We start from the raw sequence: 25,438 nt of genomic DNA, 5'->3' as shown, positions 1-25,438 counted from the left end.
CAATAGAGCAAAACAGACAAAAATCCCTTCCCTCATGGAGCTTACATTCTAGTGAAAGAGGAAGAGGAGTCAAGTATCAAATAGGAAATATGAGTTGAGGATATATTTTATGCAGAGCAGCGTGGAGGCCCTTGATAAGGTGACTTTTGAGCCAAAATCCAAAGCAGTGAGAGTGAGCCATGCAGACATAAGGGGAAGAATGTTCCAGGCAGAGGGAACAGCAAGGCCCAGAGACAGGACAAGGTCAAGCATGCCTGGCATGTTAAAGGAAATACCATGAGCTCAGTGTTTATAAAGAGGAGTAAGAGCAGGAGAGTAGCAGGAAGCACAGTGAGACAGGTAGTAGGGGACCAGATAATGTAGAAAACAAAGCCACTGGAGAATTTGAACAGAGGGGTAAACAAGATCTGAATTCCACTGTAAAAGGATTGTTCTAGCTGTTGTACTGAGAGTAGACTGGGTGGGTGCGGTGGCTCATGCCTGTAATCCCCACACTTGAGAGCCCAAGGCAGGCAGATCACTAGAGGCCAGGAGTTCAAGACCAGCCTGGCCAACAGGGCAAAACTCTGTCTCTACTAAAAATACAAAAAAAATAGCCAGGCCTGGTGGCTCACGCCTGTAATCCCAGCTATTAGGGAGGTTGAGGCAGGAGAATCACTTCAACCCAGGAGGTGAGGGTTGCAATGAGCCAAGATCACAACATTGCACTCCAGCCTTGGTGACAAAGCAAGACTCCATCTCAAAAAAAAAGAGAGAGAGAGAGAGAGACAGTAGACTGAAAGAGGTAAGCATGGAAACAAGGAAACCAGTTAGGAGACCATGGAGATAATCCAGGTGAGAGATGATGGCAGATAGGTCCAGGGTGGCAGCAGTGAGGAGTGAAGGACAGACTCTGGGATATATACTGAAGTTGAATCAACCAGGCACTGGAGGACAGGATGATCTTGGAAAATCTTGGGACTACTGCAGAATCGAATGAAGCTAAATGGCACTAAATTCCAACATCCACTGTGAAATCCTGGGATCAGGGATTTGTTCATCTCTGTCACCTATTGTCCCCACCCAGTACTTGGCATATAATGGGGATATAAAATGTCTGCAATTCTTGAATGAATAAATGTGGAACTGAATATATTACAAAGCCAAAAACCCTGTAGTTTGATAGGTTATTAGGAAACCAAAAAGCATGTGGTACTAGACATGTTTTACTAACAATGGAACAATGGATTCTCTCCCCTGAGTAAATCTATTTCTCATTTTTTTTTTTTTTTTGGAGAGAGAGTCTTGCTCTGTCACCCAGGCTGGCAGTGGCGCAATGTTAGCTCACTGCAACCTCCACCTCCCAGGATCAAGCAATTCTCATGCCTCAGCCTCCCCAGTAGCTGGGACTATAGGCACCCACCACCATTCCCAGTTTATTTATTTATTTTTTTTGTATTTTAGTAGAGACGGGGCTTCACCATGTTGCTGAGGGCTGTCTCAAACTCCTGAGCTCAGGTAATCCACCTACTTTGGCCTCCCAAAATGCTAGGATTACAGGCATGAGCTACCACGCTCAGCCTGAATCTATTTCTTTTTATAAAAAAAATTCCCTTTATAACTTATTTCACAGTAATAAGCAATGAAGCTGACAAACAACTTCATATAATACAGTTGAAAATCTGAACAACTTGGCCATTTCCCTGAGAGGCCAGATGTAGTCACCAAACCTCATACCACCTCAGCAACTTCCAACTAAAATACAGGGATAAATGTTATACAAGTAGTAAGCTCATGTTCTTATAAATAGTAAATCAGTGCCAGGCACCGTGGCTCACACCTGTAATCCCAGCACTTTGGGAGGCTGAGGTGGGTGGTCACCTGCAGTCAGGAGTTCAAGACCAGCCTGGCCAACATGGTGAAACCCCATCTCTACCAAAAACTACAAAAATCAGGTGTGCGTGGTGGTGCATACCTGTAGTCCTAGCTACTTGTGAGGCTGAGGCATGAGAATCCCTTGAACCTGGGAGGCAGAGGCTGCAGAAAGCCGAGATCATACCATTGCACTCCAGCCTGGGCAACAGAGCAAGACTCTCAAAAATAAAATAAAATAAAAATAAAGGCATACAGGATGTCACTTACATGGACAGGTGTTCAGAGCTTGTGTGGAGGAGTTGTGGATGAGGACGAAAGGCAGCTTGGAGACAATGGAGGCTAACTGGAGTTACTGGATGAAGAAAGGAGGGAAAGAGAGACAAAGGGAAAAGGGTAAGGGGAGTGGAAGATTCGCCTCAGTGTGGTCATCTCTGATTGCTGACAAAGGAAAATGTTGGAGAAGGTCTGAAAATATTGCTAAAGGTTGGCAGTTTCAGAAAATCTTATAATATTTCCTTTACTTTAAAAGAAAACTCAGCATCTCAAAGGTTTAGTAGGAGTTGTTCCCCACCCCACACCCATTTCAGTAGTTGAACAATTCAGCCACAGAAAATAACTCCAGTATGAACACATTAGAACACTACCAATAAAGACATGGGACTCTCCTCCTCTGAGGTCGAGCCCTTCTATTCACTTGCTGCTCAGCCTCCTCTTCTGCCCATCCTCACCTCCTTTGCTGGCATCTGTTCCTCCAATGGAGGACTTCACGCCCTCCTCACACAGCCAGGTGCCACCTCCTACTCTTCGAGGCTCCATCATGTGCCTGGCTCCACCGACTTCTCACGTATGACATCTACGTTTCACCAAGATGAGGACACAGTGCACCCATGGTGTGTTTAAGGAGACATTTCTGATGGCCACAAAATTCTTTTCTCATGTGCTCTGTGATTTTAATTGTCCTGTCCAAACACTGACGCATGGTCCCCAGTCAGGCCAAGTAAGGTTATGTTAAAATGAGGAACCACCAAGCACCTTTAATTCCTTCCAAGATCTTTTATGAGTGGGACAGAGTCAAGTGTTGTTAGTGATGGCAAGAGTGGAGATTCTCCTTCTGGTGACACCTGCTGTACTCTGGTGATGATGGCAAGTCCAGCACTGACTGCTCCAGCACCCAATCCTTGCAGTGTCTTCTACGACACTTGCACATTCTTTATATAGTACAGGTTTTGCATTCTCACTTTCTGCAATAACTGTCACAACTGCCCCTAACAAAAATGGTGACTGCACTCCTCACAACCTCGAATTTGAGCTTTGTCTTCAGAAATGAAGTTTTCTACAGGTTTCATATCTTCAGACTAATGCAAACTGAAGATCTACCTCCAGGAATATTTTTCTGTCTCTATTACTTCCCTTAGCAAGAAATGTGTAACTTCCAATCTTCAATTCTTCACCAATGCTTTGAATCTTCGGCTAAATTGAAAGCATGCTGAGGGCAAGGTGTGGTGGTTCACACCTGTAATCCCAACATTTCGGGAGGCCGAAGTGGGTGGATCACAAGGTCAGGAGTTTGAGACCAACCTGGCCAACATGGTGAAATCCCATTTCTTCTAAAAATACAAAAATTGGCCAGGCATGGTGGCATGCACCCGTAATCCCAGCTACTCAGGAGGATGAGGCAGGAGAATTGCTTGAACCCGGGAGGCAAATGTTGCAGTGAGCTGAAATCATGCCACTGCACTCCAGCCTGGGTGACAAAGCGAGACTCTGTCTCAAAAAAAACACACACACAAAAAAACGAAAACCATGCTTAACCTATGAGTTAAGCACTGAGTTTTGTCTTCTCCATTGCAGAACTCTTGGACAAGGATAATTTTCTTACCCTACTACAGAATTTCTCAACCACTTTCCATGCCATAATCCACACAAAATCTATTTGGCACACTGACTGACCTTAAGTAATTGCCCCAAGGTACTGTGAAAGCTGAAGGAGCAGTATTTTAGGATATACCCATTAACCCAACTTGAGAACATGTATTCACCTTAGCATTCATGAGAATGATTAACTGCACAAATTTGTTAACACCTAATATACACACATAATTCATATTTGATTCCCGACACTTATTTCCTGACAATACAAAACTTCATACTAAATGGCCATTTATTAGTTCCTGGCAACATAAGTTCCTAAGGTAATGGATGATCTACAAATTATGGTCACTTACTCTGACAATGCACAATGGCAAACAAAAAGATGGGAAAGAAAGGTACACTTAGAACTCTAATAAAGAAACTAGGCTGGGCACGGTGGCTCACGCCTGTAATCCTAACAATTTGGGAGGCCGAGGTGGGCGGATCACTTGAGGACAGGGGTCCGAGACCAGCCTGGCCAACATGGCAAAACCCCATCTCTACTAAAAATACAAAATTTAGTCAGGCATGGTGGCATGCACCTAGAATCCCAGCTACTCAGAAGGCTGAGGCAGGAGGACCACTTGAACCTGGGAGGCGGAGGTAGCGGTCAGCTGAGATCGCACCATTGTACTCTAGTCTGGGCAATAAGAGCAAAACTTCATTCCCCACAAAAAGAAAATAACATTATGTGTTCAACAGAGACTTATTGGATCTTTTTCTGTTAGGCTGTGATATTTGTGTGCAGGCCAGAATAGGAACAGGGCACACATGAATAAACATTAAGGTCTAAAGGCAAATAGTAACTGCTATCCCTGAACAGCTGAAATGTTGCTACTTCAAACTGAAATATGCTGTGAGTATGAAAGACACACCAATTGTCAACAAAAAGAATATACGCAAATGAAGAACGTGAAATACTTCATTGTGTATTTACAATGATTTCAGGTTGAACTCGAAAATATAAAATTATGTATGTGGCTTGCCTTTGCAGCACACGTTGTATTTCTCTTGGATACCACTGGTCAAAATTCAAAGCTTAATGCCAGGTGTGGTGACTCACATATGTAATCCCAGCACTTTGGGAGGCTCAGGCAGAAGGATCACCTGAATCCAGCCTGGCCAATATGGTGAAAACTCGTCTCTACACAAAATAAAAAACTTAACCAGGCATGGCTAACTTAGCCTGTAATCCCAGCTACTCGGAAGGCTGAGGCAGGAGAATTGCTTGAGACTGGTTGCAGTGAGCTGAGATCACACCACTGCACTCCAGCCTGGGTGACAGAGTGAGACTCTGTATCAAAAAAACAAAGAAAAAAAAAAACCTTGGGTTATCCCTACACTGCATCTGTTCACATTGATAAATCACAGAGTGCCTATATTGAGCTTCTGCAAAAGACTTTTTGGGGAGGTGAAGGAAGGAGCAGTTCCATCATGTAAAAGATTAATTTTTAAAAGCTTCAAGATTAATCTGTGCTTTTAAAAAGGATTTCACAACTATTTTACTTGTTGTATTTGTTCTTGGCTGAGTAACTTCAGTTGTATTGTGAGTAAGAAGTTTTGGTCTGTGAAAAACAGTTGATATTAATATTATAATAAAACATTTAGAAGATATTTATAGGTCTTTCTCACACAGCTTTGCACTGCCAAATATTATTATTATTATCTGAGATGCAGTCTCATTCTGTCGTCCAGGCTGGAGTGCAGTGGCACGATCTTGACTCACTGCAACCTCCGCCTCCCAGGTTCAAGCTATTCCCCTGCCTCAGCCTCCCGAGTAACTGGGACGGCAAGTTCACACTACCACACCTGGCTGATTTTTGTACTTTTAGTAGACACAGGGTTTTGCCATGTTGGCCAGACTGGTCTTGAACTCCTGGCCTCAGGTAATCCACCTGCCTCAGCCTCCCAAAGTGCTGGGATTACAAGCATGAGCCACTGCACTCGGCCAATTTTTAAACATAATCCATTCTGCCTTCATTTTACAGTGAAAAAAATCATTTTGGTGACTTGAATTTTGAAAATAGCAATTTTCAGACATTCAGGTGAGACCACCTAGATGTCTCCAAAGTCATCTTTTTTGTAAGATAAATATGCAAAAGTCACTTTTCCCCCAAACCAGCCCAATTATATTTCTGAATCTTAGATGAACTGTCCCACAGCAAGCCAGAAGCAGCTTGCTGTATCATCTTAAAACTTTCCTCTCCCTTATAACGCACTCTCAAAGAATATACACAGATACACAACCTCAATCAGTAAGCAAGACTCTACCCACTTCAACATTCCTTCCATGAGTAGAGAGAGGCTTTCTTTTCCTACCCCCCAACACTCAAACTACTCATGTGTTACCCTTCAAAATCAAGCCAGAATAACTTTTCTAAAGGGCAGATCCAAATTATTTTAAGAGGAAACTGCTATGTGACCATTTAATGACTGCCACTGCTTTTGTAGGAGCCAAGGCCTTCCTCCATTTGGCCACAAAAGTCTATCTAAGCAATCCCACCACGCCCACATGGCACTCCTCACTCCACACTCCACACAGAATGGGCAATGTATGTGAATATGTGAGCATATTTGACTCCTCTCTGCCTTTACTCATATTTGAAACACACTGCCTCCCTTCTGGATGCACAAGTGACTGATCTGGGTGTGCCATCCTTGCCTTCTCCCCAAAAAATGCTCAATAACTCTTCATTGAATTTTTCTGAGTATTAAGCCTCCCAAGGACAGGGTTCTTGCTAGAACCAATTTTGTACATCTGATGCTTATACTAAATAAATGTTTGTTCAATAAATGAATCTAAATGTTAATTTTAATATAAAGAAGTCATGATGAGAGGGGAACAAAAGGCCCATCTTGGTCAAATTAATCTTTCCTTAGGGAAGACAATGGATTTGTTTCTGCAGATTATCATCTTACCTCTTAATAACAAACTTAATTCGATTGCCCACTTGAAAGATGTTTTCAAGCCTTGGGATTCCATGCAATGAGGGGCTTCTGAAAGGCATGTTTTCTGGTAGTCCTTCCACATTCAGCTCATTCACATGTGTTTCAAATTTTTGGTATCGTACAGCCTTGGCTTCAGTGCTCCCCAAGGCTTCAGCTGAAAAACCAAAGTAATTCAGAAGATTATATTTGTGTTGAAATCAGATTTTAGTACAATCCAAAGCAAGGTGCAGGTCAATTTTTTTTAATTGGAAAAACTCTAGAAACATATTTACTAACTATTGAAACAGACTTAAAGCAAAGGCAACTACAAATGACCCATCATTAGACAGATCAACGAGACAGAAAATTAACAAGGATATTAAGGACTTGAACTCAGTTCTCGACAAAGCAGACCTAATAGACATCTAGAGAACTCTCCACCCAAATCCACAGAATATACATTCTTCTCAGCACTTCATCGCACTTATTCTAAAATTGATCACATAATTGGAAGTAAAACACTCCTCAGCAAATGCAAAATAACGGAAATAATAACAAACAGTCTCTCAGACCACAGTGCAATTAAATTAGAACTCAGGATTAAGAAACTCACTCAAAACCACACAACTACATGGAAACTGAACAACTGGCTCCTGAATGACTAGTGAGTAAATAAGAAAATTAAGGCAGAAATAAAAATGTTCTTCAAAACCAATGAGAACAAAGACACGACATACCAGAAACTCTGGGACATATTTAAAACAGTGTTTAGAGAGAAATTTATAACACTCAAGGCCCATAAGAGAAAGCAGGAAAGATTTAAAACTGACACCCTAACATCAAAATTAAAAGAACTAGAGAAGCAAGAAGAAACAAATTCAAAAGCTAACAGAAGACAAGAAATAACTAAGATCAGAGCAGAACTGAAGGAGACAAGAAAATCCCTTCAAAAATTCAATGAATCCAGGAGCTGATTTTTTGAAAAGATCAACAAAATAGATAGACCACTAGCCAGAATAACAAAGAAGAAAAGACAAGAATCAAATAGATGCAATAAAAAAAATGAAAAAGGGGCTATCAACACTGATCCCACAGAAATACCAACTACCATCAGGGAATACAATAAACACCTCTATGCAAATAAACTAGAAAATCTAGAAGAAATGGATAAATTCCTGGACACATACACCCTCCCAAGTCTAAACCGGGAAGAAGTCAAATCCCTGAACAGACCAGTAACAAGTCCTGAAATTGAGGCAGTAATTAATAGCCTACCAACCAAAAGAAGTCCAGGACCAGACAGATTCACAGCTGAATTCCAGCAGAAGTACAAAGTGGAGCTGGTACCATTCCTTCTGAAACTATTCTAAACAATAGAAAAAGAGGGACTCTTCCCTAACTCATTTTATGAGGCCAGCATCACCCAGATAAAACCTGGCAGAGACACAACAAAAAAGAAAATTTCAGGCCAATATCCCTGATGAACATCGATGTGAAAATCCTCAATAAAATACTGACGGCCGGGCACGGTGGCTCACGCTTGTAATCCCAGCACTTTGGGAGGCCGAGGCGGGCGGATCACGAGGTCAGGAGATCGAGACCACGGTGAAACCCCGTCTCCACTAAAAATACAAAAAATTAGCCGGGCGTGGTGGTGGGCGCCTGTAGTCCCATCTACTCAGAGAGGCTGAGGCAGGAGAATGGCGTGAACCCAGGAGGCAGAGCTTGCAGTGAGCCGAGATTGCGCCACTGCACTCCAGCCTGGGCGACAGAGCGAGACTCCATCTTAAAAAAAATAAATAAAATAAAAATAAAATAAAATACTGACAAATCAAATCCAGCAACACATCAAAAAGCTTATCCACCACAATCAAGTCAGCTTCATACCTGGGATGCAAGCCTGGTTCAACATACACAAATGAACAAATGTAATCCATCACATAAACAGAACCAATGATAAAAACCACAGGACTATCTCAACAGATGCAGAAAAGGCCTTCGACAAATTTCAACACCCTCCATGCCAAAAACTCTCAATAAACTAGATATTGATGAAACATATCTCAAAATAATAAGAGCTATTTATGACAAACCCACAGCCAACATCATGCTGAATGTGCAAAAACTGGAAGCATTCCCTTTGAAAACTGGCACAAGACAAAGATGCCCTCTCTCACCACTCCTATTCAACATAGTATTGGAAGTTCTGGCCAGGGTAATCAGGCAAGAGAAAGAAATAAAGGGTATTCAATTTGGAAGAGACGAAGTCAAATTTCTGTTTCCAGATGACATGATTGTTTATTTAGAAAACCCCATCATCTCAGTCCCAAATCGCCTTAAGCTGATAATCAACTTCAGCAAAGTCTCAGGATACAAATCAATGTGCATAAATCACAAGCATCCCTATACACCAATAATAGACAGAGAGCCAAATCATGAGTGAACTACCATTCACAACTGTTACAAAGAGACTAAAATGCCTAGGAATACAACTTACAAGGGATGTGAAGGACCTCTTCAAGGAGAACTACAAACCACTGCCCAAAGAAATAAGAGAAGACACAAATAAGTGGAAAAACATTCCATGCTCATGGATAGGAAGAATCAATATTGTAAAAATGGCCATACTGCCCAAAGTAATTTATAGATTCAATGCTATCCCTATCAAGCTACCATTGACTTTCTTGACAGAATTGGAAAAAACTACTTTAAATTTCATATGGAACTAAAAAAGAGCCAACATAGGCAAGACAATCCTAAGCAAAAAGCACAAAGCTGGAGGTATCACGCTACCTGACTTCAAACTATGCTACAAGGCTACAGTAACCGAAACAGCATGGTACTGGTACTAAAACTTATATATAGACCAATAGAATAGAACAGAGGCCTCAGAAATGACATCACACATCTACAACCATCTGATCTTTGACAAACCTGACAAAAACAAGCAATGGGGAAAGAATTCCCTATTTAATAAATGGTGTTGGGAAAACTGCTTGAGCCATATGCAGAAACTGAAACTGGACCCCTTCCTTACACCTTATACAAAAATTAGCCCAAGATGGATTAAAGACTTAAATGTAAGACCTAAAACCATAAAAACCCTAGAAGAAAACCTAGGCAATACCATTCAGGGCATAGGCATGGGCAAAGACTTCATGACTAAAACACCAAAAGCAATGGCAACAAAAGCCAAAATTGACAAATGGGATCTAATTAAACTAAAGAGCACAGCACAGCAAAAGAAACTATCAACAGAGTGAACAAGCAACCTACAGAATGGGACAAACCACAGAATGGGACAAAACTTGTGCAATCTGTCTATCTGACAAAGGGCTAATTTCCAGAATCTACAAAGAACTTAAACAAATTTACAAGAAAAAAACAACCCCATCAAAAGTGGGCAAAGGATATGAACAGACACTTCTCAAAAGAAGACATTCATGCAGCTAAAGAACATATGAAAAAAAAGCTCATGATCAATGGTCATTAGAGAAATGCAAATCAAAACCACTCCAGTTAGAATGGTGATCATTAAAAAGTCAGTAAACAGAAGATGCTGGAGGGGATGTGGAGAAATAGGAACACTTTTACACAGTTGTTGGGAGTGTAAATTAGGTTAACCATTGTGAAAGACAGTGTAGCGATTCCTCAAGGATCTAGAACCAGAAATACCATTTGTTCCAGCAATCCCATTACTGGGCATATACCTAAAGGATTATAAATCATTCTACTATAAAGACACATACGCAAGTATGTTCATTGTGGCACTATTCACAATAGCAAAAACTTGGAACTAGCCCAAAAGTTCATCAATGATAGACTAGATAAAGAAAATGTGGCACATATACACCATGGAATACTATGCAGGCATAAAAAAGGATGAGTTCATGTCCTTTGCAGGAACATGGATGAGGCTGGAAACCATCATTCTTAGCAAACTAACACAAGAACAGAAAATCAAAAACTGCATGTTCTCACTCATAAGTGGGAGTTGAACAATGAGAACACATGGACATAGGGAGGGGAACATCACACATCGGGGCCTGTCAGGGGGTTGGGGGCTAAAGAAGGGATAGCATTAGGAGAAATACCTAATGTAGATGAGGGGTTGATGGGTGCAGCAAACAACCATGGCACGTGTGTATAGCTATGTAACAAAACTGCACGTTCTGCACATGTACCCCAGAACTTCAAGTATAATAAAAATAACAATAATCACAAAATCCTACCCCCAATCCAAGGCCACAATTTAATTAAAGTCTATAAAACAGGACAAACAAAAAAATCACTCAGTTTATTTCACTCCACAACTTGTATGTGTGGCTTACAATGCATTTACTTTAATATCAGTCTTGATAAACTCTGGGGCAGAAAGCCAGGGGTAACCCACCTAATCCTTTCATGAAACGTCTCCAACACGGCCTCGAGTGTGTGGGATCTTTCTCAAGCCCCCATGCTTAAGTGCCATTTGCTGATGGCCCTTTCCCATGAGTGAAGAAGCTGTGTCACTAGTTGAACACTAGGTACAAGAGAGCATGAGAATCATGCTTGCAGCTGTAGTTAGCTGGGGGGCTGGTGGAGGGCACTGCTCCATGATTGTGTATTCTGAGTTCTCCCATTTTAATGATAACTGTGTATGTTTTCTATCTTTGAAGATACTTGCATTTTTATGTATCAGAATCCCAAGGCTGAGAAATAAAAATTTTAAAAACTAAAATAATAATAATAAGAATAGCCAAGCACAGTGGCTCATGCCTGTAATCCCAACACTTTGGGAGGCCGAGGCGGGCGGATCATGAGGTCAGGAGATTGAGACCATCTTGGCTAACACGGTGAAACCCCATCTCTCCTACAAATACAAAAAATTAGCTGGGTGTGGTGGCGGGCACCTGTAGTTCCAGCTACTCAGAAAGCTGAGGCAGGAGAATGGCATGAACCTGGGAGGCAGAGCTTGCAGTGAGCAGAGATCGCGCCACTGCACTCCAGTCTGGGTGACAGAGCGAGACTCCATCTCAAAAATAAATAAATAAACAAACAAACAAATAAATAAATATTACCCATCATTAACAGCCTGATTTTGGCAAATTTAAGTGCCCTGGTCCCAAGACAAAATAACTCTAAGATCTTAAAAGATTGAACTCTATTTTTCAATATCCTTAGGAAGAAGAGAGAGAAAGAAAATCATTATAGACAATAAAGAATACAACCTAAATACTATTTCTTTTCTTTTTCGAGATGGAGTCTTGCTCCGTCACCCAGATTGGAGTGCAGTAGCATGATCTTGGTTCATTCCAACCTCTGCCTCCTGGGTTCAAGTGATTCTCCTGCCTCAGCCTCCTGAGTAGCTAAAATTACAGGTGCCCACCACCATGCCTGGCTAACTTTTGTACTTTTCAGTAGAGTCGGGGTTTCACTATGTTGGCCAGGCTGGTCTCAAATTCCTAACCTCAAGTGACCCACCCATCTCTGCCTCCTAACGGGCTGGGATTACAGGCATGAGCCACTGCACCCGGCCTGCAAATACTGTTTGGAAGCAGCCTTTTGCTACGAACTGTTCATGACTCTAATAACCCTCCTCCATTTGCTGCTGCAAACTGGCACATTTCAGGCTAAACTTTCATCTACACTGAAACAACAAGATCAATGTTCTTTACCCCCTTCAACCTCGTGAGCAAGATATATATATATATAAAACTTTGCACACAGAATTCATGGAATGGGAAATAAAAAAAGTAAGCAGAGGCCAGTTTAGATTACAAGAAGCATAACAACCAAAGTTAGCACATGAAGATTTTTTGGATCCAGATTTAAAGCAAAATTTTTCAGATAATGAGAAAATGAGATACTGTCAATGTAAGAGTGAGAAACTTGGCTAGGTGTGGTGGCTCATGCCTGTAATCCCAGCACTTTGGGAGGCCGAGGTGGGAGGATCACCTGAGGTCAGGAGTTCAAGACCAGCCTGGCCAATATGGCGAAACCCCGTCTCTACTAAAAATAGAAAAATTACCCAGGCGTGGTGGCATGTGCCTGTAATCCCAGCTACTCAGGAGGCTGAGGCAGGAGAATCGCTGGAGCACAGGGGCAGAGGCTGCAGTGAGCCGAGATTACGCCATTGTACTCCAGCCTGGGTGATAGTAGAAGACTCTGTCTCAAAAAAAAAAAAAAGAAAAAGAAAAAGAAAAGAGTGAGGAAACTCAACTAAGGGCTGCATATGAGCTGACACCAAAAAAATCATTGTCAATTTTGTCAGATGTGATGAGATACTGGCTGTGTAGGAATACGTAAATGCTGTTCGGGGATGCACACTGAACAGATAAAATTATGTGATGACTGATGTGCTTTGCAATATTCCTGCAAAGGGTGGTAAAGGAATAGAACAAAATGTGAGACAATCTTAAAGATCACAGAAATTGAGGAATGGGTATTTTAGTGGTCATTGTACTATTTTCTCTACTTTTGAATAGGTATAAAAATTGTGATTTAAAAATGTAAAATAAAACAGGCGGGTGCTGTGACTCATACCTGTAATCCCAGCACTGTGGGAGGCTGAGGCAGGTGGATCACATGAGTCAGGATTTCGAGACCAGCCTGGTCAACATGGTGAAAGCCTGTCTCTACCCAAAATACAAAAAACAAACAAACAAACAAACAAAAAATCAGCCGGGTATGGTGGCAGGCACCTGTAATCCCAGCTACTCAGGGGGCTGAGGCAAGAGAATCCAGGAGGCAGAGGCTGAAGTGAGCTGAGATTTTGCCACTGCACTCCAGCCTGGTGACAGAGTGAGAATCCACCTCAAAAAAAAAGAAAAAGAAAAAGAAAAAAAAGTAAAAATGAATTGACTAATCCCTGCTCTGAAGCCACATCCAAACAGAACTCTAAAAAAGAGATTCAAGCAATTTACATGGTGCTGCTTATATGCACATCTCCCTCGCACCTCTGTATGTAACATTTAAATATTTTGCAACATGATGGGTGGGAGTGGCTCAAGGCTGGACATGCTGGCATGTGCCTGTAGCCCCAGCTACTTGGAGACTGAGGCAGGAGAATAACGTGAGCATAGGAGTTCTAGTCCAGCCCAGACAACATAAGAAGACCCTGTTTCTTCTTTTTTTTTTTTTTGAGATGGAGTTTCACTCTTATTGCCCAGGCTGGAGTGTAATGGTGTGATCTCGGCTCACTGCAACCTCCGGCTGCTGGGCTCAAGCAGTTCGCCTGCCTCAGCCTCCCGAGTAGCTGGGATTATAGGCACATACCACCACACCCAGCTAATTTTGTATTTTTAGTAGAGATGGGGTTTCTCCATGTTGGTCAGGCTGGTCTCAAACTCCCAACCTCAGGTGATCCGCCTTCCAAAATGCTGGGATTACAGGCATGGGCCACCGTACCCGGCCAACCCTGTTTCTTTAAAAAGAAAGGTCGGGGAGCTGTCAGGGAGCTCATTGATGAATTATTTTGGCGATATCAACAATTGCTATCAAAACACCACTATAAAATCCAAAATTATATCTATTCCCAGATCTTTCTCCTTACTTCTAAACTCATTTATCCAACTGTCTCCTCCACCTCCACACCTCAACTTAAATGTCAACTCAAAATAAATAAATTAATAATTAATTTATTTGTTCTTAGACTGGCTTTCCTCTAACATCTCAAGACTTGTCTTAAATTCTTACTTAATGTTATTAGCACCAAATCTGAAAGACTCTAGTATACAAACTCTTTGATATAAGAAACACGTGTTTTTGAGAAACCACACAAAATAAAATAATTATCATAGCTGTAAAAACAAATATGCCCATAAACAAATAACAGTAAAGGATTAGAGGCTTTCAGTCACACTAGAGAGTGATGTTAAATAAAATTATTCTGTTAATTCAACAAGAAAATATATAAACCTAATTCTAACAAACTTTCTATAAAATAAAAAAGAACCAATTGTTGAAGTTGAGAGTGAAAAAAGTGGAAGTTTCAGAAAGAGGTGAGGCCCACTGCAGAATGTGCTCCTCACGTATCATCAAGGCTGCCCCAACCACACCCCCTGCCTCCCCATCCCTTTATTCTACTTAATTCTATCCCAGACCTTAACACCTTATGTAGTAAATATCTCCTACTTACTACACCTTTCCCCACCAGATTGAATGCTCCAGAATGTATGGGGCAGTTCCCCCCGGCACCTGACTCACAGGTGCCAAATGACTGCAGGATTATGAGGCTGGAAGTAGTAAATATTTCCTCAATACTTGCAGTGGTTCACAGCCATGAAAAATCTAATATTTCCTCTCTCCCTTTCAGGAACCTTAAAGAAAGCAGCAATACTGTCGTAGGCATTTGAATGACAGCAACTCGATTTTAAATAGGAGCTGGGTAAAATGAGGCTGAGACCTACTGAGCTGCATTCCCAGATGGTTAAGTTTTTCTAAGTCACAGGGTGATGGAGGAGGTCAGCACAATACACAGGTCATAAAGACCTTGCTGATAAAATGAGTTGCAGTAAAAAAGCCAGCCAAAACCAAGATAACGATGAAAGTGACCTCTGGTCATCCTCACTGCTACACTCCCACCAACGCCATGGCAGTTTACAAATGCCATGGCAACATCAGGAAGTTATTCTCTATGGTCTAAAAGGTGAACCATAAAAATAATCCACTCCTGGCTGAGTTCGGTGGCTCTCACCTGTAATCTCAGCACTCTGGAAGGCCAAGGCCGGTGGATCACCTGAGGTCAGGAGTTTAAGACCAGCCTGGCCAACATGGTGAAACCCCATCTCTACAAAAAATACAAAAAAAAAAAAAATTAGTTAGGTGTGGTGGTACACGCCTGTGATCCCAGCTATTCAGGAGGCTGACACAAGAGAATTGCTTGAACCCAGGAGGTAGAGGTTGCAGTGAGCCAAGATTGCACCATTGCACTCCAGCCTGGACTCCATCTCGGAAAAAAAAAAAAAAAAAACCAGTATGAGAGCCCGGGCGTGGTGGTTCAGGCCTATAATCCCAGCAGGTTGGGAGGCTGAGGTGGGTGGATCACCTGAGATCAGGAGTTTGAGACCAGCCTGACCAACATGGTGAAACCCCATCTCTATTAAAAATACAAAAATTAGCTGGGCATGGTGGCAGGTGCCAGTAATCCCACCTACTTGGGAGGCTGAGGCAGGACAATAGCTTGAACCTGGGAGGTGGAAGTTGCAGTGATCCGAGACCACGCCACTGCACTCCAGCCTGGGTAACATGAACGAAACTCTGTCTCAAAAACAAAACAGTAAGAGAAAACTGGAGCTGAGTACTACTCATTGTATTTACTTTCCTAAATAAAACATCATTATAAAAAACATTACTCAGTAATATAATTTAATTGAAGGGGAAAAAACAGACTTACCAGATTTTTTTGCAAAAAGCTGATCCACCATCTTTCATAATTTAGTGATTCTGGTATACCATACTTCCATCACTATCGAAATCACAGGAATACAAGTTTTCAAAATCTAATGGATTTAATAACTTAGGTTATTAAATATTATTATTATAAAATGGCAGTATTTTTCTTTCCCGTGACTAATTTTTTTTTTTTTTTTTGAGATGGAGTCTTGCTCTGTCGCCCAGGCTGGAGTGCAGTGGCACAATCTCGGCTCACTGCAAGCTCCGCCTCCTGAGTTCACGCCATTCTCCTGCCTCAGCCTCCTGAGTAGCTGGGACTACACACACCTGGCTAATTTTTTGTATTTTTTAGTAGAGAAGGGGTTTCACCGTGTTAGCTAGGATGGTCTCAATCTCCTGACCTCGTGCTCCACCCGCCTCAGCCTCCCAAAGTGCTGGGATTACAGGCGTGAGCCACTGCACCTGGCACCTGTGACTAATATTATTTCTAAGATCCAGATTGTATTTATTACTGAAACAATGCTGACATACACTGCACAAAAAAAGGAAGAACCAGACATTCGTTAAAGCTAGGAAAAAGCAGAACTGTGTGCTCAAGAACCACTAGCAGGCAGGACAGGCTGTCTCATGCCTATAATCCCAGTACTTTGGGAGGCCAAGGCGGGCAGATCACCTGAGGTCAGCAGTTCCAGACCAGCCTGGCCAACATAGTGAAACCCAAACTCTATTGCAAATAAAAAACTTAGGCAGGCATGGTGGCAGGTGCCTGTAATCCCAGCTACTTGGGAGGCTGAGGTAGGGAGAATTGCTTGAACCCAGGAGGTGGAGCCTGCAGTGAGCTGAGATCATACCACTGCACTCCAGCATGGGCAACAGAGGAAAATGTCATCTCAAAAAAAAAAAAAAACAAACAAACAAAACAGTGAACAGTTAGCAGGTGCCATTTGCTATGGGAAGACTAGGGATATGATCTTGCTGGCAATCCTTCCATTTTAGTAAATCTAAACAGTGTGATTCCATTCTTTTTTGTCTGCACTCCACTCCAGAGCCAAAACAAGTAAGAAAATCAATTATATTTCTATTTCTTTCAAAACACATCTAACAATTAAGAGATGATATGCATGGCTCCGTACTCTAAAAGGAACCTTCTTATGTCCTGGGTATCGTGGACATTTGATGAATGCTTGTTCAGTTGACTAGTGTAGACTTCAATAATAAACTGTTCAATGCATTATGCCAGATAAATCTTGCATGTCAAAAGTAGGACAACTATTGTGCTTTTAGTTATGTCTACCCATAAATGCAACATTTACATGTATTTATAAGGGGTTAATAAAAAGAAAATGAGTTTATTGTTCTAAAGAGTATTAGAATTTTGATAACATGAATTCTCCTGTCCTGGAACATAATTAAAAGTAAGAGGGATCTTATTTCATGTGAAAGATACCATTGAAAAAATCATTGTTAAGCATTAAATAATTATTTCACATAATCTTCTAATCTGATTTAAGACTGAAGACCTACCTCCTAAAGCTGGTTTATCAAGTTGTAAGTCTTCATGTGTTGAATTCATAAGTTCATGTCTGAAAGGTGAGAATAAATACTTAATATTCACTAGGCAATATTCAGCAAAGTAATATTCACTGGTGCATATTTTACATTTCATCACCAAGGGTGGCTTTGAAAAGAAAAGAAAGGCTGGCCATGGTGGCTCACACCTGTAATCCCAACACTTTGGAAGGCTGAGGCAGATAGATCATGAAGTCAGGAGTTCAAGACCAGCCTGGCCAACATGGTGAAACCCCATCTCTACTAAACATACAAAAATTAGCCAGGCGTTGTGGCAGGTGCCTGTCATCCCAGCTGCTATGGAGGCTGAGCTAGGAGAATCACTTGAACCTGGGAGGCAGAGATTGCAGTGAGCCAGGATCATACTCCAGCATGGGCGACAAAAGTGAAACTCTAGCTGAAAAAAACAAACGAAATATCCCATTACTTTAAGGCAATGTAGATACAGCCAGAATTTCTACAGAAATCTGAACCACATTACAAAGCCAGAAAAACATACCAGCTAATATTATTTAATACAGATAGTACTAAATGGAAGAGGTATTTTTCTTTTTTTTTGAGATGGCATCTCACTCTGTCACCCAGGATGGAGTGCGGTGGCAGGATCTCAGCTCACTGCAACCGTCACCTCCTGGATCCAAGCCATTCTCCTGTCTCAGCCTCCCAAGTAGCTGGGACTACAGGCACCTGCCACCATGCCCTACTAATTTTTGTATTTTTGTAGAGACAGGGTTTCACCATGTTGGTCAGGCTGGTCTTGAACTCCTGACTTCAGGAGATCCGTCCACCTCGGCCTCCCAAAGTGCTGAGGTATTACAGGCATGAGCTACCAGGCCTGGCCGGAAAAGGTAATATTTTCCAAACATAAACATTAGCGTAACCTTATTGGACTTATAAAAATAATTTTTTTTAGTAACAGAAGCAGAAGATTCTCCTGAACTGTATCATTTCAGCTAACATTTATTTACTTAAGATGAAAATAATATAACAGCTATAAAAAGTCAAGAGGTAGCCAGGTGCAGTGGCTCATGCCTGTAACCCAAACACTTTGGGAGGCCGAGGCAGGTGAATCACCTGAGGTCAGGAGTTTGAGACCAGCCTGGCCAACATGGTGGAACCCCATCTCTACTAAAAATATAAAAATTAGCCAGGCGTGGTGGCAATCGCCTGTAGTCCCAGCTACTAGGGAGGCTGTGGTGGGAGGATCACATGAACCTGAGTGGTGGAGGCTGCAGTGAGCTAAGATCGCACCACTGCACTCCAGCCTGGGTGAGAGAGCAAGACTGTTTCAAAGAAAAAAAGAAAAAGTCAAGAGCATGGGGAGTATTAAAATCAGACAGAACCAATGGTCTATCATCAGAACAGCTCCATTTTTTTGCTATCATTATGTGTTAAGGTCAATTTGCTAAACATTAATATTTGTATTAAAGTTTTAAGTGTACCATATAACACATTAGTGCTGACTTAGGTTTAATGTCCTTTGCTGCACAATATACTTGAATATCATATTATATATCACAACAAAAGTATCTTTCCCTAAGGCAATTACCATTAATACTGCTTTAAAGTTATAAAATGTGGGCTGAGGGGTGGCTCACACCTGTAATCCCAGCACTTTGGGAGTCTGAGGCAGGCAGATCACGAGGTCAAGAGATCAAGACCATCCTGGTCAACATGGTGAAACACCGTCTCTACTAAAGTACAAAAACTACCTGGGCGGGGTGACGCACACCTGTAGTCCCAGCTACTTGGGAGGCTGAGGCAGGAGAATCTCTTGAATCTGGGAGGCAGAGGTAGTGGTAAGCCGAGATTGCAACTCTAGCCTGAACAACAAGTGTGAAACTTTGTCTGAAAAAAAAAAATTATGAAATGTGAAGATTGTTTTTATAATTTTACAACACTTGAGCATTACTGTCTTTAAATAATCTAATAAATCACCATCACAACAAAAGCCCCACAAGCTAATCTGTTTCACCTTATAAAAAGCACTGACATTTAGTGTGCGGTAATTTGTTGCAGCAGCCACGGGAAACTAGTATTGTAGTGAAGACTCAAAACCCACCTGAAGGGGCTGGGCATGGTAGCTTATGCCTGTAATCCCAGCACTTTGGGAGGCCGAGGTGGGTGGATCACTTGAGATCAGGAATTCGAGACCAGCCTTGCCAACATGGTGAAACCCCATTTCTAAAAAAAATACAAAAATTAGCCAGGCGTGGTGGCACATGCCTATAATCTCAGCTACTCAGGAGGCTGAGACATGGGAACTGTTTGAACCCAGGGTGGGGCAGAGGTTGCAGTGAGCCAAGATTGTGCCACTGCACCCCACCCTGGGTGACAGAGCGAGGCTCCATCTCAACAACAACAACAACAACAACAACAACAACAACAAAAAAACCCACCTGAAGAAGGTTTCCAGTTCTGTCAACAGTGCCCCACCAAACCCCTTAGAAGCACACATTCCTTTGCTGTGGGCCATGGACAGGAAGAAGGAAGCGCCTCCTCATGGCAGGGGCCTACCCGGGAGAAACTCAAGGGAAGGCACTGCCAGGCCGGTCCTTCTGCCAAGGCCGTTTTCTTTTCTTTTTTTTTTTTTTTGAGACACAGTTTCACTCTGTCTCCCAGACTGGAGTGCAGTGACACAATCTTGGCTCACTTCGACCTCTGCCTCCCCAGTTCAAGCGATTCTCCTGCCTCAGCCTCCTGAGTAGCAGTGATTACAGGAGCATAGCATGCCTAGCTAATTTTTGTATTTTTAGTAGAGATGGGATTCTGCCATGTTCCCCAGGCTGGGCTCAAACTCCTCGCCTCAAGTGATCCACCTATCTCAGCCTCCCAAAGTGCTGAGGAGTGAGCCACCACACCCAGCACTCACCAAGGCCTTTGATAGCAGGCTTTTACCAGGTGAGCACTCTTGTCTGGTCTGGTTCTGCCCCACTCTCCCTCTCACCAAGTTGGAATCCCTCACTACTTTTCAGTAGAGGAGAGTGTGTACCCCAATCTCAGCTTGGTATGACTCAGGTCTGCATTTAACTCATGAAACCTGGCTGATCTGGGGAAAAAAGTGTCTCTCTGCAGGTATGATACGGGATGGGCCTGTCCGCAGGACCCTGGGAAAGGGAAGCCCAATGTCCCACCAGGTTGGCAGTGCTGGGGAAGGGAAAGTGTTATGGTAGCCCTAAGACTAAAAAGAGGCAGCAGAGGGAGCAGGGCATCATTCCTATTGAACTCATGCCGCTGCCTGAGTGAGGTGAGGGAGGAATGCACCCGAGTGATGTGAGGCAGAGAGGTGCGGTTCCAGGGTGGCCTTCACCCTCCCTTCCTGCCATGTTACTCTGATCCCCTGCAGGTAAGCCTGCCCACTTTGGGCTTAGGGATGCCACTGAGGCGTGTACTTAAACGCAGCCTCCCATGCCTCATGTCTCCAGGAGTGGGGCAGCGCAGGGAGGAGTCCTAGACAGAGGAGAGGCCAAGGCAGGAGGGAGTGGGCCTCAAACTCCAGGAGGGGGCCCTTCTCATGGGTCCTCTTTTCCGGTCTCTCCTTCCTTACCCCTGGGCTGATCACCTGGGGAAGAACTGAGGCAAGGTTTCTCATCCTCAGGTCTGAGGGGTTCAATTACCAGGCCCAAGTAGCTGGGATTACAGGCAAGCACCACCATGCCTGACTAATTTTGTATTTTTAGTAGAGACAGGGTTTCTCCATGTTGGTCAGGCTGGTCTCGAACTCCTGACCTCAGTTGATCCACCCACCTCTCCCTCCCAAAGTGTTGGGATTACAAGTGTGAGCCACCGAGACTGGTCAAGAAATCCTTTTTTAAAAATGAGCTGGGCTCAGTGGCTCATGCCGAAAATCCCAGCAATTTGGGAGGCCGAGGTGGGTGGATCACTTGAGGTCAGGAGTTTGAGACCAGCCTGGGCAACATGATGTAACCCCATCTCTACTGATATATATATATATATATAAATAAATTAGCTGGGTGTGGTGTTGGGCACCTGTAATCCCAGCTTTTCAGGGGGCTGAGGCAGCAGAATCACTTGAACCTGGGAGACAGAGGTTGCAGTGAGCCGAGATCATGCCACTGCAGTCCAGCCTGGGTGACAACAGTGAGACTCCATCACAAAAACAAAAACAGATTCTATCTCAAAAATAAATAAATAAAAAAAAAATAAATAAAACACTAAACGTGGTATGGCAATGAAAATACTGTGTTAAAGTTTCATAGAAAATAAAAGACCACTCAGATACAATAAGCTGTCTTTTTAGATGAGTATATTTGTTATTCTTATTTTACAGCTAAAGAAACCGGTTCAGAGAATGCTGTTTGATTGGACCATGTTGCATTTCTGGGCAGTGCAGCTGAGATCAGACTTCGTGTGTAACTCCACTAGCCTACCAGGGTGCCTCTCATAAAGGTAAGAAATGTAAATTTGGCCTAATATACAGTTTCCAGGGCAGCACTGGGTCAATTCTACACATAGTACTTCTATGTTCATCAAGGGAAACCTTAAGGGAAGGTGAAAATGCTTCTAGAAGGCAACTGGACACCAGCACCCTTGTTTGTTGCCTTTGGGCTCTTCCTCTAAGGCCAATAGTGACCTGAAATTACTGACTAACTGTTCCGATCAAGTGGACAAAAGGGTACCAAGGTCGTCAACATCAGACAAATTCACCTGAGGACCTATCTATGTGCTTTGAAAGACAAAACTGCTTTTGTAAAGGATACTGTATTTCAGAAAAACATAATCATATTAACAACTAATAACACTGTAAAATGCTGATGTGTTGAATGCTACTTTAGAAAAACATGTTCAAATCTAGGAAAAAAATTTCTGATAGAAAACTACATATCGGCTGGGCGAGGTGGCTCATGCCTGTAATCCCAGCGCTTTGGGAGGCTAAGGCGGGCAGATCACGAGGTCAGGAGCTCCAGAGCAGCCTGACCATATGGTGAAACCCCATCTCTATAAAGATACAAAAAGTTAGCCGGGCATGGTGGCATGTGCCTATAATTCCCAGCTACTCAGGAGGCTGAGGCAGCAGAATCGCTTGAACCCAGGAGGAAGAGGTTGCAGTGAGCCAGTGAGCCAAGATCTGCACCCCAGCCTAGGTGACAGAACAAGACTCTGTCTCAAAAAAAAAACAAAGGAAGGAAGGAAGGAGAAAGGAAGAAAGAAAAAGAAAGAAAGAAAACTACGTATCAATTATCTAGCTAGCTAGCTATCTAGAGACAGGCTTTCATTCTATTGCTGAGGATGGAGAGAATTGGGATGATCATAGCTCACTGCAGCCTTGAGCTCCTGGCCTCAAGTGATCCTCCTGCCTCAGCCTCCTAAGTAGCTAGGGCCACAGGTGGACACATTTACACCTCAGTTTTTTGTTTGTTTTATAGAGATAGGGTTTCACTACATCGCCCAGGCTGGTGTCAAACTGGAGTCTCGCTGTGTCGCCCAGGCTGGGGTGCAGTGGTGGGATCTTGGCTCACTGCAACCTCCGCCTCCTGGGTTCAAGCAATTCTCCTGTATCAGCCTCCCTAGTAGCTGGGACTTCAGGCATGCACCACCACATATGGCTAATTTTTGTATTTTTTGTAGAGACTGGGTTTCACCATGGCCAGGCTAGTCTCGAACTCCTGACCTCAGGTGATCCACCCGCCTCGGCCTCCCAAAGTGCTGGGATTACAGGCGTCAGCCAACGAGCCGGGACGAGCACTTTATGTTATTAAATAGCCTAACCCAAGCAGGGCGTGGTCCCTCATGCCTGCAATCCCAACAACTCTGATGGCCAAGGTGAGAAGATCGCTTAAACCCAGTTGTTCGAAACGGGCCTGGGCAACATAACCAGATCCCCATCTCTACAAAAGGTACAAAAATTTGGCCAGGTGCACACCTCGCCTGGCTAATTTTTGTATCTTTTGTAGAGACTGGGTTTCGTCATGTTGCCCAGGCTGGTCTCGAACTCCTGAGCCCAAGCGATCCATCCTCCCGCCTCGGCCTCCCAAAATGCTGGGATTACAGGCCCAGCCAGCCTCATGTTTTATTTAAGCAGTCCCTCTCTGTTGCACACTTGGATAGTTTTTTTTTTTTTTTTTTTTTTTTTTAGACAGGGTTTACCTCAGTCTGGCAGGCTGCAATGCTGTGGTGGGATCATAGCTCATTGGAGCCTCGAACCTTGGGGTTCAAGTAGCTGGGGGGCTGAGGCAGGACTACAGAGATCCGGTCGCGCCATATTGCTAGGTTGCTCTTGGCCTGAAGGGATCCTCCAGCCTCGGCCACGCCCGGACATAGTCTTCTAGTTTTGACCAACATAAACACTGTGCTTGGTCTGAGTTTTCAACCACCCTTCTCCAGCCAGCAACACACAGGACCTGGCGGAGAAGTCGTGGTTACCAGCCTACACGCTGAGAAGACTGCCCAGCTGCAAGCACCGTACCGCCCCAGTGACGTCGCCGAACGCCCGCGCCTGTGACGTCGCCGAAGGCCCACCTCCATGGCGTCGCCAAGGACCGCCTCTCACGCGGAGCCAATCGGAACTCGCGGAGGGGCTGCTGGGGGCTTCCAGGAGCGCGCGTGTGCGGACGGCTGGCTGCAGGCGCCCGGGCAGGCTGTAACCCGCCGCTGGACTGGCGCTTTTGTGTCTGGAGGCTTCGGCCTGGCCGCCGTCGCCTATAAGCTACGAAGAGGAGCTTTACGACTTGGCCGGGCGCAGCAAAGGCCAGACTTTGCGTGAACAGGCGCTACGCGCCAACTGGCCGGCACCTGGCGGGCACCATCGCACGGTGGCGCAGAAGCTCCTCAATGGCCAGCGCCAGCTGCAGCAGCGGCCGCGCACTCGCCTAGCCTGAGCTTGGGTACGTGCGCCCCACAACACCTCCCCCAGCCAGGGCCCGGGGACCCCCGGGAGCGTCCCCCCGCTACCTGGCGCCGCTCATCCTGGGCGGGGTCGGTCCCCTCTGAGGCTGCCCCTCATTAGGGAGCTGCACCCTCGAGCGTGACCTCTGAAGGCCCTTTGCGATAGCATTAAGCCTTTGAAACTTTGTAGCGGGTTAGAAGGGGCTAGAAAACGAAGAAAACATCTTTTAAAAAATATAAGCGATCGGCGGGGCGCGGTGGCCCACGCCTGTAATCCCAGCACTTTGGGAGGCTGAGGCGGGTGGATCACGAGGTCAGGAGTTCAAGACCAGCCTGGCCAGCATGGCGAAACCCCGTCTCTACTAAAAACACAAAAATTAGCCGGGCGTGGTGGCGGGCGCCTGTAATCCCAGCTACTCGAGAGGCTGAGGCAGAGAATTGTTTGAACCCGGGAGGCGGAGGTTGCAGTGAGCCGAGATCGCATCACTGCACTCCAGCCTGTTGGACAGACTGAGATAACGTCTAAACAAACAAATATATGTATGTATTTATATATATGCGATCGAGCCCGGGAGGTTGAGATTACAGTTAGCCGAGATTATATAAGCAATCGAGCACGGGAGGTTGAGGTTACAGTGAGCCGAAGTTGTGCCATTGCACTCCAGTCTGTGTGACAGAGGGAGACTCTGTCTCTAAAAAATTATATGTAAGTGAGAGCTTTTCTTCCAGCGCTCATGCTCAGATTGAAGAAAGTAATTGGGCCAGGGCCCGTGGCTCACGCCTGTAATCCCAGCACTTTGGGGGGCCGAGGCCGGTGGATCCCTTGAGCTCAGGAGTTCCAGACTAGCTTGGGCAACATGGTGAAACCCTGTCTCTACAAAAATACAAAAAATTAGCTGGGCGTGGTGGCACGCGCTTGTAGTCCCTGCTGCTTGCGGAGCTGAGGCGGGAGGAT

General features: G+C 43.9%; 2 protein-coding genes across 28 annotated transcripts in view; one reads left to right on the top strand and one right to left on the bottom strand.

Annotated features, from left to right (window-relative positions):
* Positions 1 to 4,489: 4,489 nt before the first annotated feature.
* Positions 4,490 to 24,056, bottom strand: LOC129472917 (general transcription factor II-I-like). The gene is made up of 6 exons (XM_063632816.1): positions 23,746 to 24,056; positions 19,370 to 19,485; positions 17,968 to 18,034; positions 17,593 to 17,651; positions 6,685 to 6,868; positions 4,490 to 4,619 (listed from the first exon to the last, which is right to left on the bottom strand). Exons 1-6 carry the CDS (start codon positions 23,787 to 23,789, stop codon positions 4,490 to 4,492), a joined length of 600 nt encoding a protein of 199 aa, XP_063488886.1. The 5' UTR covers positions 23,790 to 24,056.
* A 95-nt stretch (positions 24,057 to 24,151) lies between these two features.
* Positions 24,152 to 25,438, top strand: part of LOC129472916 (septin-7-like) — a 61,331-nt gene continuing 60,044 nt past the window's right edge. For 26 of the 27 annotated variants that reach the window (XR_010119033.1, XR_010119036.1, XR_010119035.1 and 23 more), the window contains exon 1: positions 24,173 to 24,482. The gene's annotated coding sequence lies outside the window, so the exon portion shown is untranslated. Of the gene's footprint in view, positions 24,483 to 25,438 lie in introns of all 27 variants that reach the window. The other variant, XM_055262895.2, reaches the window with a different exon arrangement.

The sequence above is a fragment of the Symphalangus syndactylus genome, chromosome 23, assembly GCF_028878055.3.
Source record: "Symphalangus syndactylus isolate Jambi chromosome 23, NHGRI_mSymSyn1-v2.1_pri, whole genome shotgun sequence".
NCBI classification, from domain to species: Eukaryota; Metazoa; Chordata; class Mammalia; order Primates; family Hylobatidae; genus Symphalangus; species Symphalangus syndactylus.
Note: the sequence above shows the minus strand (reverse complement) of the source record. Positions and strands in the feature narration are given on the sequence as shown.

Excerpts from the sequence above, each read along its gene's own strand:
- LOC129472917 (XM_063632816.1), bottom strand. The coding sequence starts at position 23,789 with ATGAGCTATGATCCCACCACAGCATTGCAGCCTGCCAGACTGAG. Across the intron at positions 19,486-23,745 it reads TTGCAGCCTGCCAGACTGAG|ACAAAGTTTCACACTTGTTG; the intron begins GTAAACCCTGTC and ends TTTTTTTTTCAG. Across the intron at positions 6,869-17,592 it reads TGATAAACCAGCTTTAGGAG|CTGAAGCCTTGGGGAGCACT; the intron begins GTAGGTCTTCAG and ends TTGGTTTTTCAG.